Source organism: Wickerhamomyces ciferrii, contig 00085, assembly GCF_000313485.1.
Source record: "Wickerhamomyces ciferrii WGS project CAIF00000000 data, strain NRRL Y-1031 F-60-10, contig 00085, whole genome shotgun sequence".
Lineage (NCBI taxonomy): Eukaryota > Fungi > Ascomycota > Saccharomycetes > Phaffomycetales > Wickerhamomycetaceae > Hansenula > Hansenula ciferrii.
In genome coordinates, this window is record NW_011887655.1 from 61,461 (window position 1) to 79,771 (window position 18,311).

Here is an 18,311-nt window from a genome sequence, read left to right on the forward strand (position 1 = left end):
ACTGAACCACTCAGCTGGCGCTTATAACCGAAAGTTATCGTATAATAGACACTAATTGTTTCTGTGATTACCGTTTTAGGAAGTCAAGGGTATGAAATTTCTGTAATTTGAAATATATCAAAATTTAAGAATGAAAGTCGTTCGAAAACATAATACACCTAGTATAAGAGATCTGAATACATTTATTGTGCCATCTAATGATTTAATTTTCCTCTGAATAGTTTATTTACTTACAAATTCCAATCAATTAAGTATTAGTCCGGGTAAAAGTTCGCGATCGCTAGTATTGTCGCGAATTTTAGCAGCCTTCTCCCTTTTTATATCAAATGGCCAATTTTTTCCCTTTGAGTGTATTTCAGGATTTGGATTTTGAATTTAAAACATCAGTTCAATTTTTGTTTTATTGGTTGATTCTTGTTCTTAATCAAGTTAATTGAGTCCTATATCATATCTAGTCATGTCTGAACTTTGGTAAGTGCATATTCCCCCGTTGTTTGTTGTTGTTTGGACTGTGGTTGTTTTGATGTTCGAGGAAATGTTATGAACGTGTCAAATGATGATGGAATTTATGGGAGATTGATGATAATTTCAAAGGAATTGTTGGTATAAATGGTTGATTTTGATCAATTCGAGTGAGAATTAGATCATTTAGGGCTGTATTTGAATGATTATATTGATTTTTAGCTTGAAATTGTCATTTTTTGCTTTCTCATATTTTTGTCCCATAATAGATAAGAGAAACATTTCCAATTTTTGAGATTGAATCAACAACAAGAACAACAATTGCAAATTTTCTAATCAGATTTACTAACATTCATATTGTTTAGTCCAGTTTACGCTCCATTCTTTGGTTCTATAGGTTGTGCTGCAGCCATTGTCTTCACATGTTTTGGTGCTGCTTATGGTACTGCTAAATCAGGTGTTGGTATTTGTGCCACTTCTGTTTTAAGACCAGATTTATTAGTTAAAAACATTGTTCCAGTTATTATGGCTGGTATTATTGCCATTTATGGTTTAGTTGTTTCAGTTTTAGTCTCTGATTCTTTAAAACAACAACAAGCTTTATACACTGGTTTTATTCAATTGGGTGCTGGTTTATCCGTTGGTTTATCAGGTTTAGCTGCTGGTTTTGCCATTGGTATTGTTGGTGATGCTGGTGTTCGTGGTACTGCTCAACAACCAAGATTATTCGTTGGTATGATTTTAATTTTAATTTTCGCTGAAGTTTTAGGTTTATATGGTTTAATTGTTGCCTTATTATTAAACTCTCGTGCTACTCAAGATGTTATCTGTTAAATCAATTGAAAGTTTTTCAATCAATTGAAAGGGAAAAGTATACGAGATTAACAAAAGATGAAGATATATACAACATATAAATATCCTTTAAAGATGTCAACAAAATTATTGAAATTTTAAAGGATTTTAAAAAATTCTTAAAACCATATTATTATTAAAAAAATTACCAAAAAAAGATTACTCATATTATAGAAGGAGATATTTTTATAAAATCAGAAGAGTTAATTCAAACCTCTCTTCATATCACTTTGAATTGTTATATTATATATAAATTTACTTTAAAAAAAATGTGAATTTAATTTTATTAATTTCTTTTTAAATACAAAATATTTTCGTAACAATTAGTAGAATACATATACACATGTTTATTTGTTATTCTAATTATATCTTTCTTCTAAAAATGATCTACCAATTTCAACTGCAATATTTCTTCTAACTAATATTAATAAATTTTGGAAATCAGTTGGAGGTGTTATTTCAGATTCTTTCAATTGTTTAACCCAATAATTATCTGGTTTAGATTGTAATTTATCTTCATCAATAGATATTTTATATAATTTATTTGCTTGTTCTAATATTTTTGAGTTACCATGCTTTTTATTTATGAAATTATTATCAAATTGATCTAAAATTTTAACAACTGATAATAATTCTTGCTTTGTTAAAATTTTTGGTGGAGTTAAAAATATAATAAATGGTAAAAATTGTGAAATTAATAAACCAAATAAATTTGGTGGTAAATGTGGGAATTTTAATAATGAAATTAATCTTGTAATTGCTTGTTTTAATGAACCAGATTCTTTAAATTTCCAAAATTGATATAATATAGCATAAGGTGATAATAATTGACGTAAAATTGGTGATAATTTTAATGATTCAGGATCAATATCTTCTATAATTATAGAATCATCAATCACCGCATTTATAATCAAATCATCAATTGGTTTACCTAAAATTAATGATTTTTCAAAAATAAACCATGTATGATGTTTAACATATTCAATATCACCAGCACGTGCAAATAATGTTAATGCTTCTAATACAAGACCTAAATTTAATGCTCTTTGTGCCGCGGTTCTAAATAAAACATGTGCAATTGTTGGTAATTTTAAACTTGCACAAATTGTTAAAGCCCATTCAATATCATCATTTGTCTTAAAATTATATTTTGGTAAATATTCAGCTATAACACTTCTTGCAGTTGGATTTCTTGAAAGGGCTAAAAGACCAATACCCACAGGTATTAATTTTTCAATTGAAAGACAATCAAGTGCATGACCATGTAATAAAAATTCTGAAACATTTCTTGTTGAAAATAAATCTTCTTGATCCAACAAGGAATTTTGACCAATTATTTTACCATTTTCATCTTCATCTAATGAATAACCTTTTAATAAACCTTTAGCTTCTAATAATGCGGAAGTGTATGCTGCAGTGGCACTATTAAAAGAACTTAATGATCTTAATACTTGAATGAAATTTCCTTCAAATATATCAACACTTGCAACTTCCCAAACAACAGTTCGATCTGGTTGATGATGTTGTAATGATTCAGTGAAATATTCAGATAATAAAGAAATTGATGGGATATGATAATATATTAATGCAACTAATGATTCATACCAAGTTTCAGAAGTTTCAAATATGATTGATTTATTACCCGATATTATACTTAGTAATGTTTTAATTCCCTTATATAATTCATTATTTTCTGATACTTTATTCCTTATCGAAGCATTTGAAGAAGCTGTATTTGCTGCTTTTTTCCATTCTTTGAAAACTTCAGGTGTTGATTGAATTGGATAATTTGATAATAAATTTTCAGCATCTGTAAATAAATTAAATAAATTCAAGTCAATTGAATTTAATTCCTTATATTCTGAATGTTTTAATGCTTCAGCTGCATTTGAATATAAACCTCTAAGAACTAATTGATTAATAAATTTCCAGAAATAAGGATGTTGATAAGGTTTTTCAGATTTCATAACAGCTTCATTTAATTCAATACTTGGTTGTGGATCAGCTCTATTGATCCAATGTGATAAGAGTTGTGGAACATCTTGATCATTTGCAAAGAAAACAGCTTTTAAAGCGTTTAATATATATAGACATTCTTCTAATTCAAATATACTAGCATCTGAATCTTGTTGAGCTTGTTTATGTTCAATGTATAATTCTAATTCTTGAATTGTTAACGAAAATGCATTATTTAAAACTTCAGCTTGTTCATGTTGAGCATTCTTCTTGATAAGCCCTATTGTAGCAACGGAATAATATCTTTCATCACCAAGTGCTTCATATATACTATAAAGACTTGAAATATATTCTGTATAAGCATCTGAATCATCAGATTGTGGGATTGAAATTGGATATAATTTTGTCTCTTGTGGGAACACTTTGATCTCTTTATCACTAGTTGGATCTTGAGAAATGAAACCAACACCATTGATACCATTTGGATTCAATTTATATTTCAATATTCTGGAAGTATTTCTCCAATTCTCAACTTCATCATTAGGGATCGGAGCTTCTGGGAATCTTTCCAACAGCACTCCTGACACAGGGTCCAATTCTTGATCTAGCCCTTCGTCTTCCAATTCTTGGTCATCATCATCAACGAAATCAAAAGTTTCATCCATCAATTCCATATCTTTGATCTCCTTGTCTTGAGCCATGTCTTGATGTATTTGGAACGCCATTGCACCTCTAAAACAACCTTGAAAATGGGTCTTTTCTCTTGCTTTGAAAACGTAGATGATCTCTGGGATCTATTCTATCCAATACAATGAAATACCAGCTCTTTAGCAACCAATTCCTTCCTGGATCAAACCAAAATCAAACTTGAGATCTAAAAATTGTAAACAACAGATTTGTTTTTTTTTTGAATTTTCGTTATACTGAAAATTAAAAATTCCGACTATTTTTTTCGCGAATTCCGGTCTCTGGTATAGAAAAATTTAATTTTTTTAAAGAAACTCATCTCATCAGAAAAAAAAAAGTGGGAAAGGGTATTTTTACAAGGAAAGTAAGGTAAAGCAGTGGTCTAGGATGAATCAGGTATGTCTTATGTGAATAATGAGCCTTGGTTTGGTATAGTTACTAACTTTTCACGAACAGATACGGTCAGCTGAGGGTATCACGAGGTTCTTGAGATCAAAAGATACTAGTATAGATGAAGTGGTTCAAGTTGGTTATGAGTTATTACAGGGCCAATTGAACGTATATTTACCTAATAAGAAGTCATTTGTGTTTGAATTACTATGTGATAGACTTAGTGATGTCAAGACCAAGAAATTCAGAACTCAGAGCTCAATTTGGTCATTATTATATTATACATGGTGTGAATTAGATGATGAACCAAAATTAAGAAATAGAATATTTCAAAATCTTAAATTTGGTGAAGCTTTAGTTGATGGGCTCAGTCATGTTGATAATGATATCAGTTTCATAAATGCATTGTCTGATATCATGAATGCTACTAGATTAGCCTCATTAATTGGTTCAAATACATTAGAATATTCAATTGATATATTGTCAAAATATCTTGAAATTATACAAAATATCAAAGAAAATCTATCAGACGCTGAACTGGGAAATCATATCCATACCATTACATCATTTTATCAAACTATAATATCAGCTGAAAATTTGAACAAAAAATACATCTTAAAATTTGCATCAATAGCATTACCAATAATTTTACAATTATCTGCATCTATACACAACACAGAGAATAATAAACAGCATACTGAACTCTTAAGCATTATCAAGAAAGTTTTATTGAATAAAGAACAAAAAGAAAATCTAATACCCAATTTAGAAGCATTATTAAAATCCAAACCAACTAATGAAAGTCTTGTATTATATTATGATATATTACTTGATACAATTTCAAAAGATGATATCAAAACAGCTGAAAAATTATTTACATTAATAACTAATAAAACCCCTGGAATTACAAGTTTATTATTAAAATCATTATCAAATTTGAAAAGAACTTTATCACAATCATTTTTAGATGATATTATCATTAAAGAATTTGATAACAAGACTCAAGATTGGAATTTAATCCTTTCTGTAATTCAATTAGATATTGAAATTGGTATTAAACATGCTGAACAAATCTTTATATCTTTAGATTCACAAAAAAATGAAAATTGGTTAAAATTAGGTGAACAATTATTAAATTGTTTTATAAGAGCTAGAGAATTTTTAAATTTTTTCAAATTATTGAGGAAAATCCTTATTGAAACTGAATATTCATCATATTGGTCAAGTATTGAATTTAGTGATTTAATTTCTCAAAATGTTTATGTCCTATCAATTACAGAAATGAATAAATTAACTGAATCAATTTTCCAAGGTGAACAAACTCCTAATAAAGCTGATTATATCTTGTTAAATTCCATTGTTCAAGGTTTATTCAATACTCAAGATATTACATTAGTTGAACAATCTAAAAACTTATTAAAACCTATTTGGGAAATCAATGATGATGATGAAGAATTATGGAGATTAAAATATCAAATTTTATGTCTTTATGAAGATATCTTGGATCAAGATTCAATCTCCACAGTCGTTGAAAAAAGTGGGAACCCATCAAGTTTAAATCAATTCTATTTATTATTTCGTATTAGAGAAATTTTTGAATATGATTTTAGACCAATTGTGGAGAATTTTTTAAAATTCTTGGAAAGGGAATCTAAAAATAATTCTAATATTTTCCAAATCATATTGAATAGATGGTTTGTATTAATTAATGAATTTTTCCAACCTTTAGAAATTACAAAATTTTGTGAATTAATTTTCTCAGTTCCAAATGATGATTTAAATAAATTATTTGAAAATGATTACCTTTTTGAACAACAAAAATTAACTGAAGGTTTCATTGAATATATAAGTAAATCACTTGATTCCAAAAAATCCTCAAATTCGTTACAAAAAATTGAAATTTTAGCCAAGTTCCCAATTCAATGTTATCCAAAGAGAATTAAACATGTTATTTTAGATCAACTTGTTGAAATATTATTTAAATCATCCACATCTCAATCACAAAATGAAATTATTTTAAATTCAATCAAGCATATAATTTCAACTTCACCAACTTTTAAATCAAAGATTGAAATTGATTTAACTACAATTTTTAAATTTGTTGAAAAAAATCCAAATTCTGATATTTTCAATAAAGTGTGGAATCATCATTATCAACAAAGGAAGGAAGTTTCAAGCTCTAAAATCATAAATGAATTAATACAAAAATGTGTTCAAAAATTATCAAAAAATAATCAAAATTTATCATCAAGTTTTTATATATCTTTTATAATTTTAAAAAATTCATCAAGTAATGAAATTGATACTGACCAATTATTAAATTCATTTATATCAGCTTCCAAGACATTATTCCATGAATTTATTAAATCAGATTCCCCAAAATCAATTAAAGATATAACATGGTTATTAGGTTCATTTGCAGAATTAAATTTATCTTTCCAAGATTTCCAATCATTAAAACCATTAATTTTAAAATTTTCATCAAAATTAAATAATACAAATGATGATTTAATAATTAATGCCAAAATTAATATTTTTAAATTATTTTGTCAATATTTTAATGAAAGTGATGATATTAAATATTTTGAAAGTTTATATATTGTTTTGAGAGAACAAGGTGGTGTTAAAGATGAATTGTTAACAAGTTTAAGTTTTGTTTTTGGGAAACTTTCAAATAATGTTTTCATTCATGGGTTTAATCATTTATTATATTCAATTGATCAGGATGAATTAATGGTTTATAATTCAGAGATTTTAGGATTATATTGGAAATTTTTCAAACGTGAAGATAATAATGTAATTAATGATTTTGTTAGATCAATTTCTAAGATTTTATTAAATTTTAATAAATTTATTCATTCAGAATCAATTATTAATGTTTTAATTTCAATTAGATCAATTTTATTAGAAAAAACATGGATAATAAATCAATATGGATTAGAATTAATTTTATCATTACTTTCCCGGGTTTCAGATTCATTAATATTGGAAAATAATGAATTTAGTGAATTAATTTATCAAAATTTAACATTAACTTTATCAAATATATTATTAATTCATAGATTTAGATTATCAAATCGTCATCATATCTTGTTAAATTTATTCAAATCATTATTATTAAATTTATCAAAAGTTAACCCAATTAGGAAATTACCATATTCAATCAAAAATGCAGATTCAATGTCTCGTGTTTTAAATAATCTTTGTGAACCACCAATTAATTTTAAAGATCAAAATTCAAATTCATTAACTTCATCAAATTCGTTGGTTAAAAAATCATTAAGAAAATATTTATCAACATTATTATGTTCATTTATTTTTTTTAATTTAAAATATTCTTATGATTCTCATATTCGTGAAATTTTATTACCAGGTATTTTCAATATATTTGATGTATTATCACAAAATGAATTAATTTTGGTTAATACATTATTAGATAATTCAGGTAGAACTTATTATAGGTCATTATATGATGATTATAAAAAAATTGGTAAATGGCAAACAGATTGAGTTACATACATACAACTTGTTATATAGTAATGATACACGTTTTATTTGTTTATATAGCTCTAATCCCTGTAATGCACTAATAAAACAAGCAAAAATCAAAGATCTAGACCAGCATGATTAACTTTGATTGAATTGAATTCTTTGTAAGTTTAACCACAAATACGACTCAATAAGAAACCTTTCAATTGACCAAAGACAAAATTACCAGCTTTTTTAGTATTGTCATGTTTAGCAAATTTTTCAAAATTACCAGCTTGATGATGAGTAGTTGGATTTAAAGGAGACTATAATGTTAGTATTAATATATCAAAGCTCAATTATTCATTCAACTCACTGGATTACCATTATAATTATGGGTATCAAATTCCAAATCGGCATACCCATGTTGAACAGGGAAAGGACCTTGTTGTGAAGGAGAATCAGGAGGGAAATAAGTGAAACCCATTGTCTTGTATGAATTATAAGTTGAATTAGTTGATGTTTTATCTAAAGTATATAAAGAATCTGAATAAATTGACATTCTTTAGTTTTTTCTGTTTGCAAATTGCTGGTAATTCTCCCAAATGTACTGAAATGTCCCGTTTTGGCGTATGTGCTTTTTCCTGTCAGCAAATGTTTGAAATTTGCTGAATTTCATGCAAAAAAATTAAAAAGAATTCGCGAAGCATTCGCGGAAAAACTGAGATTATGTAATGAATTATGTAATGGGATACAGATTACATCATCATTTTATAATCAATATTATTACATCATAATTACATAATCGTAGTTCTTTAGTCATCTGACGCGTCACATGACCATTTTTCTAGTAAAATTACAATCAGTGAGCTCATCTTTTACTCGTTTCAGTTGAAATTTTAATCAAATTCCAATCAAAAATCATAATCAACTTGCTTGTTTTGTATTTAATTTATATCAAAGTCTATCTATAACTGAGTATATACAATGAGTGGTTATTACGGTCAAGTATGTATTAATTGATTGGTATAATATAGTATTCATATTAACTTCTTAGCAACAACAACCAAATTATTATCAACAAGGTCCTCAACAAGGCTATGGTGGATATCAACAAGGTCCACCTCAACAAGGTTATTATCAACAAGGTCCTCAACCTGTTTATACTCAACAACCTCCTCAACAAAAAGAAAGTGGATGTTGTGGTACTTGTTGTAAAATCTTGTGTTGTGCTTGTCTTTTAGAAATGTTGTGTGGTGATTGTTGTGGTGGTGATGATTATGGTCCAGGTGGTCCAGGTGGTCCAGGTGGATATTAGGTTAATTGATATTGCAGCTGATAGTACTGTATCTCAAAAGAATCAAAGGCATATACTGTATTATATCTCATGAATCATATCATAGTTGCTTTTGTTGATGAACATTGAAGTTTTTTTGTTAGTTTAATACTTTGTTTATATTGTATCAATATCAAGGTTTATTTGTTTTAATTACATTGGTAAATATTATTAAGATCATATACTGAACAATCATCTAATCATATATATATTATTTTGATCTAGTTTCGATCCAAGACAATTATTAGAGGCAGAGTACATATCATCAACTTTGCCCTAACCTAGGTGCACCAAAGCCGATTGTAAACTGAACAACCCAAAACTAAGCCCATAGTCATCGTATTAACAAACAATAACGCACACCTCAAAGATTCCATACCTTCAAAGACATCAAACTCGAGTAAATATAGTCTTTTTCCCTTAACAATTTTCTTTATTTTTGTGACAGAGTTTCAACGGTTATGTACTATTTTAAGATCACAGCCATTCTCGAAGAATACCAGCGTATAAACTAAAAATAACACTATTGAACCCGGGAAAAACAATGATCATATAAACAATCAAGCCTCTATTCATCTAACCCCATGACTAGTAGTCATCATTAATAAATTATTAGTGTTTATTATCAGAATTGTTGAATGAATCATGCTTAAATCTGCGCTTCAATAGAGGCTTATGGATTTTTATTTCCTTGGCGTGATCTTTCGGGTATATAAAGTACATTCTCAATATTGAACTAATATTAAACATCGAAAATCAGGAATTATATATAAATAAAGTGATTGATCCTGATATGTAATTAGCCACTTCACTGATTCCATAAAATTAATTTACTTATCAAACAAATTAGACAAACATGCATCATCACGGTGTAAGTATAGATCTATTGTATTATATATCGGTATGAGACTAACAATATCAACTTTTTAGCATCATCAAGGTTATTATGGTCCTCCTCAAGGTTATTATCAACAACAACAACCTGTTTATATTCAACAAGCTCCTCCAAGAAGAGAAAGTAGTTGTTGTGGTACATGGTAAGTATTAAGACTAGTAATTCATATTGATTAGACTTAAGTACTAATAAGATCTCTAGTATGAAAATTTTATGTTGTTTATGTATTTTTGAAATGTGTTGTGGTGATTGTTGTGATATGGATTGTTGAAGAAAGAATAGAGTGGTATTATATATACCATTATATGGTATTACATTTGCATAGATTTTTGATTTTATTGGTGTTTAAATATTTTGTACAATCGTTTTAATGAATTTGAATTAAAGACAAATAATGAATCTACATGATTTTGTAATAATTTATTATCCATTATTCGTATTCAACGTATATATATATCCTCTTGATATTTCTCTCTGTTTCTCTTTGATTCAATTTAAACTGATTCTTCTTCAAATGCAGTTTCAATTGGTTTTTCCATAAATGAAGCATGTGATAAAACACTAACACTTGAAGCACCAATTAACCATAATAAAGCAGAAATTGGACTAGCTAAAAATCCTAATGGAACTGCAATAACTAATAATCCAGTATATAATTGAGAATTTGTTAATTTTAATGGACCTAATTCTAAATCAGCACCTTGTAATTTACTTATACCGAAAACACCAGCTAATGTAAAGACAATAACAAATAATAATAATAAATTTGTTAATAATGAATAAACACTTAATGCAGAAACTATTAATGCATAATTTGTTTGATAATATTTTAAATTATAAGAAATTCTTGATTGTAATTCACCAAAATTTTGAGGTTTTGATATTCTTTTAACATCAAAAAATTCTTGTGGTGGACGAATATTGGCAAATTTATTTTGAATTGAACCAGCTTCAGACTAAAAAAGATTGTTAGTTATATGAATCACGATCTAAATATAAAACCACATACTTTTAATCTATCAAGACTGAATCTTTCAGTGAATTGTGAGAATGGAATATTGGACAAACCGGCTAAGGACATTTTGGAGTATCAACTGACTAATTTCTTCTATAAGTATACCAAAAGGATGAAATAGTTGATCAAAGTATTGTATTGAAATTTGATTCTGTTTTTGTTTATTTTTTGTTTTTTTTTCAATTGTTTCGTGTTCAAAATTCAAATCAACAAATTAAAATTAAAAAAAAAAAAATGAAAGGCGCAGCACAAAACTTATTGACACGGTGGAAACAGTACAATAAAATGACAGACAGTATAAACTTATTATTAAATTATTCATGTATTTAAGAGTTCATTACAATCCTAAATCTTGTTTAACCAAATTAGCAGCAATTGGATGATAAAATGATTGATACTTCTTGAAAGTTTCAATAGCTAATTCACGATCAACTCTATTTAATAATTTATAACTTGGTCTAACATATTTCATTCTACCAACAGTTCCTAACCATTTAGATAAATCATTGTAATATTGAGATTTACCAGAAAGTAATTTTAATTTAAACCAACGGAAAATAATTTCTGTGTTTTTGGAATCTTGTAAATCTGGATAAATTTCTAATAATGAATCTGATGCTTTTGAATTATTTAACCAGAAATCTGATGAAGGTTGAGATTCTAATAATGAATCAATAAATAAGATTTTTTGTGGTGATGAGAATCCATCATATAATGATTTAGGTTCACCTTTAGTGAAGAATTCTTTAAATTCTTCAATTTCTTTAAATTCAGTGGCTTTTGAAATCCATTTAGAAACTAATGATGAAACATTATCAACTAATGTAGTATCAAAATCAGCTTTTGGTGGTAATCCTGGTGTATATAACCATAATTCCCAATCAATATTATTTAAAATATCAATCTTGGATTGATCATTACCATAAAATTCATATAATGAATCAATAAATTGATAAGTATCTAATGATTTTTGTTGAAATTTGGTGAAATAAAATTTAATAAAAGGATCAAATTCTTTCAAACCACCTAATTTTGTTTCTAAATGATAAATAAAATTTGAACCTTTTTCATAAGGAACTGATGAAAATGTATCATCTGGATCAATTTTACCCTTTTGTAAATCTTGAACTAATTTTGAATATTCAAATTTTGGTAATGCTTCAATTGAATTAATTAAATCATTCCAACCTTGAATAAAACTAAATTGTCTAAATGCTTCACCATGTAATGCACCAGTGATTCTTCTTTCTAAATAAACGGTCCAACCTTCATTTAACCAAAAATGTTCCCATGAGGCATTTGTAACATTATTACCACTCCAACTATGAGCTAATTCATGTGCAATAACATCAACTTGTGATTTATCATAAGAGATTAAAGTTGGTGTAACAAATGTAATATTTGGATTTTCCATACCACCATATGGGAATGATGCAGGATTAATTAAAATATCATAAGTTGACCAAATATATGGTGTAACAATATCTTCTGCAATTTTAATGAATTTTTCTAAATCTTGTTCAAATTCATTTATAGAATCTTGTAATCTATTTGGTTCTGCATAAATAGTAGATCTTGGACCAGCTTTAGCAGATGTAATATTACCAGATGCAATTGCAATTAAATAAGAAGGAATTGGAATTCTTTGTTCAAATTCATAAATATCTGAGGAATCTTTTGAAATTGGTAAACCTGAAAATACAACTGGATGTTTTGATTTAATAATTGCATTAAAAGTAGATTTAACTGATGGTGTATCAAAACATGGGAATAATGAACGTGCATGAATTGGTTCTAATTGAGTAAAGACATAATCTGATGAATCTGTTGTACTTGTCTCGGTTTTCAACCATTGAATCGCAGTAGAATCCTTGGTTGTTTCAAAATCAATTGATAATTCTAATGATGATTCTCTTGGAGCTTCATATGTAATGTCTAATGAAGATCCTAATGGTTCAACTCTTTCATTGATTTGATATTGTGCCAGGGTATTATTAACATTAATCTTGTTAATTTTAATAAAACTTGAATCCAAAGTAATTTTTTGAATAGAGTTTAAAGCCAAGAGTTGATAAGTAACATTACCAATAATTTTTTGTTCATTAAATAATAATTCAATATTTAAATTGGAATTTTCCACTTTAAAATCTTTATAATTTGATAAAGTTGAATAATCAGTTTCTGGGGAAATTTTTGGTCTATGAGACTCGATAATTTCAGGTAATTTAACCATTTTGGAATAATTTCTATTAAAGGATCTCAAACCAATTGGGAATATATTCTTTAATTGATTTGAAAATCTCCAAAGCATTAAAAAGTAATATAAATTATTTCAAAACTCCATGTTGAGGAAAAAAGTTTATATGAAAGAACAAAAAGCGAACCACAATTTTCGCCGTGAATCCCAAAACAGAAATGGTTGGGTGCGCTGGGATTTGACTGGGGGATAAATAGGATGATAAATAACACTAATAAAAAGGGGAAATACATCATTTAGATTCACAATCAATTCACTTAGTTGATTTCAATTATATCACTGTCTTTTCCCCTATAGTTTACCATTTAATTCTATTGATTTCCTAAAACGTACTATGAGATTTCCTAAAACGGATATATCTCCCTGACAACTTCTTTAAACCACTAGCCAGCGCCACGCAACCATTACCCAATCGGGCAACAAAAGACACGAACACGTAAATTTAAAATTTAATCTAGAAATATTTGAATCTTAAATTAGTTATACTAGACATAAATAATTCAAATACAGCTATATTTATATATTGAGATTATTTTTGTTCATCTTAACATAATTATATCAAAGCTGAACAAACATGGAACTCACAGAACAGTTGGCTAGACTTCTGGGACTTGGACCCACTGCTGAATGGCCTCATTCTGAAAAGTCCCTTATTGAATTGATTGAACTCCAGAAACAGAAAGAAGTCACAAAACAAGAATATTACAAATTAGAAAATAAAACCAAATCCATAGAACTCATGAATTATTCCCTACAGGCTGGCATTCCAAGTTATCTCATACCCATGATATTCTCTGGTGATACAATTGGTGATGATGTTGTTCAAAAGTTAATCGCGTCTCAACAACAACAATTACAACAAGTATCAATCCATTCCAAACCCATCACACGCCAAACATCTCCTTCAAGACCACTATACACAGCTTACCAAGATCAACATCAACAGCAACAACAGCAACAGCATCAACAACAACATCATTCTCATCAAAATCCTATACAGAGACCTACACAAAACTTAGGACCTCCAGTATCACTTCATACAAGACCATTATCTCCAGCAAAGATAGGAGCTGCTGCTGTTGCTCAACTAGACAGAGGTCGTTATCCATCTTCACCAGTACATAAAAGATACCAATCGATGCCTAACAACTCACCTTCATTGAATAATTCACCAAATCCTGTTGTTGTTGTAAATTCTCCTTCCATACAGGGAATTCCGAGACATCAACAATCAATGATGGGTGTCTTAAACACTGACTTACAACCAGTGTCTCATAACAAAACGGATTCAACAAGTGATTCTGGTGGAGGATTACAATTTATAAATGAAAATCCTGCTAGTGGTGGTAGGAAAAGAAGTAGAAATAGTGAAGAATTGAAAAATATTAATGAATTTACTAATATAGATGAAGAACCAATTGAACATGAAAATAAAGAAAATATGAAAAAAATCTTTAGAAGAAAAGGTCATCAAAGAACAAGATCTGAAAATTATTTATTAGATAAACAAATAAGTCAAACTACAACTCCAATACGTCAAATTGGTAATGAAAATTTAAATGAAATTGAAATTAATGATAAATCCAAAACAAAAAATCAAAATAATAATGAAATGAAAGTTGATGATAATGATCATGATTCTAAAGATCAAAAGGGATCTGAAACTCCAAAAGCTGGTCCAAAATTTGCAAATAATATCCTAAGTTCTGCTTAACACCATTATGACTCCCACACACCCTATGATACCCAAACCTTCAATTCGAATACTTTATGAATTATTATATAAATTATGAATACCCACACTGCTACGTTAAATTTCTAGATTATGTTTTATACTTGCTATACAGATATATATATTATAAATATATACACTTGTTTTATGATGATTGTTTGTTTTCTAAATACATAGTTTCAGCTATACTTTCAATTTCTTGAATATTTAAAAAAGTATCAACATCACCATCTTCATCTAATTGTTCAAATAAAATTTCAGTTTTTTCCAAAAATTTTAAATTTTTGGATAATTCACTTGCTAATGATTTAAAAACAAAATCATTATCCTTTGGATCATTAATTAACCAATTAATTAAATCTTCAAAATAAATTTTATCATAACAATAATAAATATCATGAAATCTAAAAGGTTCTCTTGCAGCTAATAAAGCTTTAAGGACAGTTTTCTTACCAGATTCTAAGAATTTAATAACATCTTCCCATGCTTTTAAAGTTAATCCATAATGTCTATGTAATGGATAAGATAAAGCTCTTCGTATACTTGTTATAATCAAGGCTTTAAAAATTGATATTTTGGAATCTGGGAAAACAATTGTTGAATCTAAAAATGAAATTTGTGGAGTTAATTTACCCATAGTCCATGCAGATTCAATACCTAATTCACCTTGAGTTTCTCTTGATTCAAATGCAAAACTAAATAATATTGATAATATAGTATAATATAATGTTTTTTGATTTGAAATTAAAAATGATTTTTTAGGTAATTGTAACATTTTTTCATTTTCTTCCGTTGTAAAATCAGTGGAATTAATCAATGGTTGCTCCCATTTTAATAAATCTTTAATCTCGGAATATAAATCAGGATCATCTTCTGAATATTTTGATGTCATATAATCAGCTGCATAATATTCCGGATCAAATTTAAAATTTTCCTTGAGTAATCTTTCTTTAATTCTATCTTCTGGTTTTGTATGTTCTGGATCATCTAATTCATTAATATCATTACCATTTGATATTGAAATCCCCACGATAGAATCATAACGATTATCAAAACCATATTTGATTTTAAGATCTGTTGATGGTTGTGGTAAATCTTGATTAATTTCCCAATTGAATTCAGTTCCTTCATCTAAAGTTGTTTGTAAATCAGATTTTGGTTCATTAGAGTTGTCAACTTCTTCAATTAATGGCTTTTTAGTAGTGGTTGGTTGAACATTATCTTTTTTCAAATCTGCATCAACTTCTTTAATTAAATTCTCATCTACGTTTTGAACACCGATTTCTTGTAACAATTCCTTGGTATCTAAAGCTTGATTCCCTTCACCATTTTGATTATTATCAATTTTTTCACCTGCACGAGCTAATAATTTTTGTGGTAAATCTAAATCTTCAAACACTTCACCTTTATTCAATTTTGGAATTTTCACTTTCACAATTTCCTCCTTAGATTCATAATGAGCATTAGATCTTTCTTCATCATCAATTAATTTCTTATCAAATCTTAATCTTAGATAATATGGACTTAATGAAAAAATGAATAATTCATCTTCTGCAATGATTTGAACACCTGGAGCATCGAATCTGATATGACTAACTTTGATATTTATATGGACAAACTCCTCGTCTTGTGAACAAGTAAAGAATGGTGTCAACATGGCTTCTATATCACTTTTGAAATCCTATCTTTATAATACTTTTGCAATAAATTGTTTACTTATTACTTATAAAATTTTAAAAGATCTGTCAAAAATTTGCTGGTTAAATTGAAAAAAAAAAAATTATCAATTACGTAATCGAAAATAAAAAAAAAATTAAATTCTTTTATACCGATGAGATTAGAAATATAAATTATCAACTGATTTATAAAACAAAGAAGGAGACATATTTACCTTAGTGAAGAAATGAGTGAAGTTGAAGTTAAACCAAGTGCCCAACCAGAAACAGAGGTCAAAAGAGTACCTAGAAAGAGATTTGTGGGGAAAAGAGGTCCTGGTGCTACCAATGCAGATGGTTCTTTAGTTAAAAGTGAGTTATACATCATTTGATTTTATATGAAAGTGTCAAAATACTAACTTTTAAAAGCATCAAGAGTTAAAGGACATGTCGGTAGAGTTATGACACAAGTTCCACAAGAAATATTAGAAGATAAAGAATTAAACGAAGCTATTAAATTATTACCATCAAATTATAATTTTGAAATTCATAAAACAGTATGGAATATTAAAAAGCAAAATGCTAAAAGAGTTGCATTACAAATGCCTGAAGGTTTATTAATCTATTCATTAATCATATCTGATATCTTGGAACAATTTTGTGGTGTTGAAACAATAGTTATGGGTGATGTTTCTTATGGTGCTTGTTGTATTGATGATTTCACTGCAAGATCTTTAAATTGTGATTTTATTGTTCATTATGCTCATTCATGTTTAGTTCCAATTGATATCACATTGATTAAAGTTCTTTATATCTTTGTTACTATAAATATTGATGAAACTCATTTAATTAAGACTATTCAAAGAAATTTCCCTTCAAATTCCAAGATTGCAACTTTTGGTACAATTCAATTTAATCCAACAATTCATGCAATTAAAGATAAATTAGCAAATAATGAAGAACATCCAATTTATACAATCCCACCACAAATCATGCCATTATCTAAAGGTGAGGTTCTAGGTTGTACATCTCAAAGATTAGATAAAGAAGATATAGATGCAATGATTTATGTTGGTGATGGTAGATTTCATCTTGAAAGTGCAATGATTCATAATCCAGAAATACCCGCATATAGATATGATCCATATTCAAGAAAATTTACAAGAGAATATTATGATCAAAAACAATTAATTAAAATTAGACATGATGCTATTCAAACTGCATCAAAAGCTAAAAAAATTGGTTTAATCTTGGGTGCATTAGGTAGACAAGGTAATATAAATACATTGGCAAATCTCGAATCAAATTTATCAAAAAGAGGTATAATTGTTGTCAAGATTATTTTATCAGAAATTTTCCCACAAAAATTATCAATGTTTGATGATATTGATGCATTTATTCAAGTTGCATGTCCAAGATTATCAATTGATTGGGGGTATGCTTTTAATAAACCATTATTAACACCATATGAGGCAAATGTTATGATGGAAATGGATAAAATGTGGAATGAAAATTATTATCCAATGGATTATTATGGGAAAGATGGTTATGGACGTGGGAAAATTCCTGATCATTCATCTATTAATGTCTAAATACTTTATCAACC

General features: G+C 27.8%; 8 protein-coding genes across 8 annotated transcripts; 4 read left to right on the forward strand and 4 right to left on the reverse strand.

Moving 5' to 3' along the window:
- Nucleotides 1-130: 130 nt before the first annotated feature.
- Nucleotides 131-1,296, forward strand: VMA3 (H(+)-transporting V0 sector ATPase subunit c; the record flags this gene model as incomplete). Its single annotated transcript, XM_011276226.1, has 2 exons — nucleotides 131-161; nucleotides 860-1,296. The coding sequence occupies 2 exons, from the start codon at nucleotides 131-133 to the stop codon at nucleotides 1,294-1,296; spliced, it is 468 nt and encodes a 155-aa protein (XP_011274528.1).
- A 377-nt stretch (nucleotides 1,297-1,673) lies between these two features.
- On the reverse strand, nucleotides 1,674-3,995 carry NUP85 (Nup85p; the record flags this gene model as incomplete). Its single annotated transcript, XM_011276227.1, has 1 exon — nucleotides 1,674-3,995. One exon carries the CDS (start codon nucleotides 3,993-3,995, stop codon nucleotides 1,674-1,676), a length of 2,322 nt encoding a protein of 773 aa, XP_011274529.1.
- A 349-nt stretch (nucleotides 3,996-4,344) lies between these two features.
- On the forward strand, nucleotides 4,345-9,133 carry URB2 (ribosome biogenesis protein URB2; the record flags this gene model as incomplete). Its single annotated transcript, XM_011276228.1, has 3 exons — nucleotides 4,345-4,353; nucleotides 4,414-7,792; nucleotides 8,901-9,133. The coding sequence occupies 3 exons, from the start codon at nucleotides 4,345-4,347 to the stop codon at nucleotides 9,131-9,133; spliced, it is 3,621 nt and encodes a 1,206-aa protein (XP_011274530.1).
- Nucleotides 9,134-10,540: 1,407 nt separating this feature from the next.
- Nucleotides 10,541-11,127, reverse strand: YIP3 (Yip3p; the record flags this gene model as incomplete). The annotated part of the gene is made up of 2 exons (XM_011276229.1): nucleotides 10,541-10,995; nucleotides 11,115-11,127. 2 exons carry the CDS (start codon nucleotides 11,125-11,127, stop codon nucleotides 10,541-10,543), a joined length of 468 nt encoding a protein of 155 aa, XP_011274531.1.
- Nucleotides 11,128-11,398: 271 nt separating this feature from the next.
- LAP2 (bifunctional aminopeptidase/epoxide hydrolase) lies at nucleotides 11,399-13,294 on the reverse strand (the record flags this gene model as incomplete). The annotated part of the gene is made up of 1 exon (XM_011276230.1): nucleotides 11,399-13,294. One exon carries the CDS (start codon nucleotides 13,292-13,294, stop codon nucleotides 11,399-11,401), a length of 1,896 nt encoding a protein of 631 aa, XP_011274532.1.
- A 598-nt stretch (nucleotides 13,295-13,892) lies between these two features.
- On the forward strand, nucleotides 13,893-15,032 carry BOP3 (Bop3p; the record flags this gene model as incomplete). Its single annotated transcript, XM_011276231.1, has 1 exon — nucleotides 13,893-15,032. One exon carries the CDS (start codon nucleotides 13,893-13,895, stop codon nucleotides 15,030-15,032), a length of 1,140 nt encoding a protein of 379 aa, XP_011274533.1.
- Nucleotides 15,033-15,195: 163 nt separating this feature from the next.
- Nucleotides 15,196-16,707, reverse strand: SHQ1 (Hsp90 cochaperone SHQ1; the record flags this gene model as incomplete). The annotated part of the gene is made up of 1 exon (XM_011276232.1): nucleotides 15,196-16,707. The coding sequence occupies one exon, from the start codon at nucleotides 16,705-16,707 to the stop codon at nucleotides 15,196-15,198; it is 1,512 nt and encodes a 503-aa protein (XP_011274534.1).
- Nucleotides 16,708-16,953: 246 nt separating this feature from the next.
- On the forward strand, nucleotides 16,954-18,297 carry DPH1 (2-(3-amino-3-carboxypropyl)histidine synthase; the record flags this gene model as incomplete). Its single annotated transcript, XM_011276233.1, has 2 exons — nucleotides 16,954-17,062; nucleotides 17,135-18,297. The coding sequence occupies 2 exons, from the start codon at nucleotides 16,954-16,956 to the stop codon at nucleotides 18,295-18,297; spliced, it is 1,272 nt and encodes a 423-aa protein (XP_011274535.1).
- Between the last annotated feature and the right edge of the window lie 14 nt (nucleotides 18,298-18,311).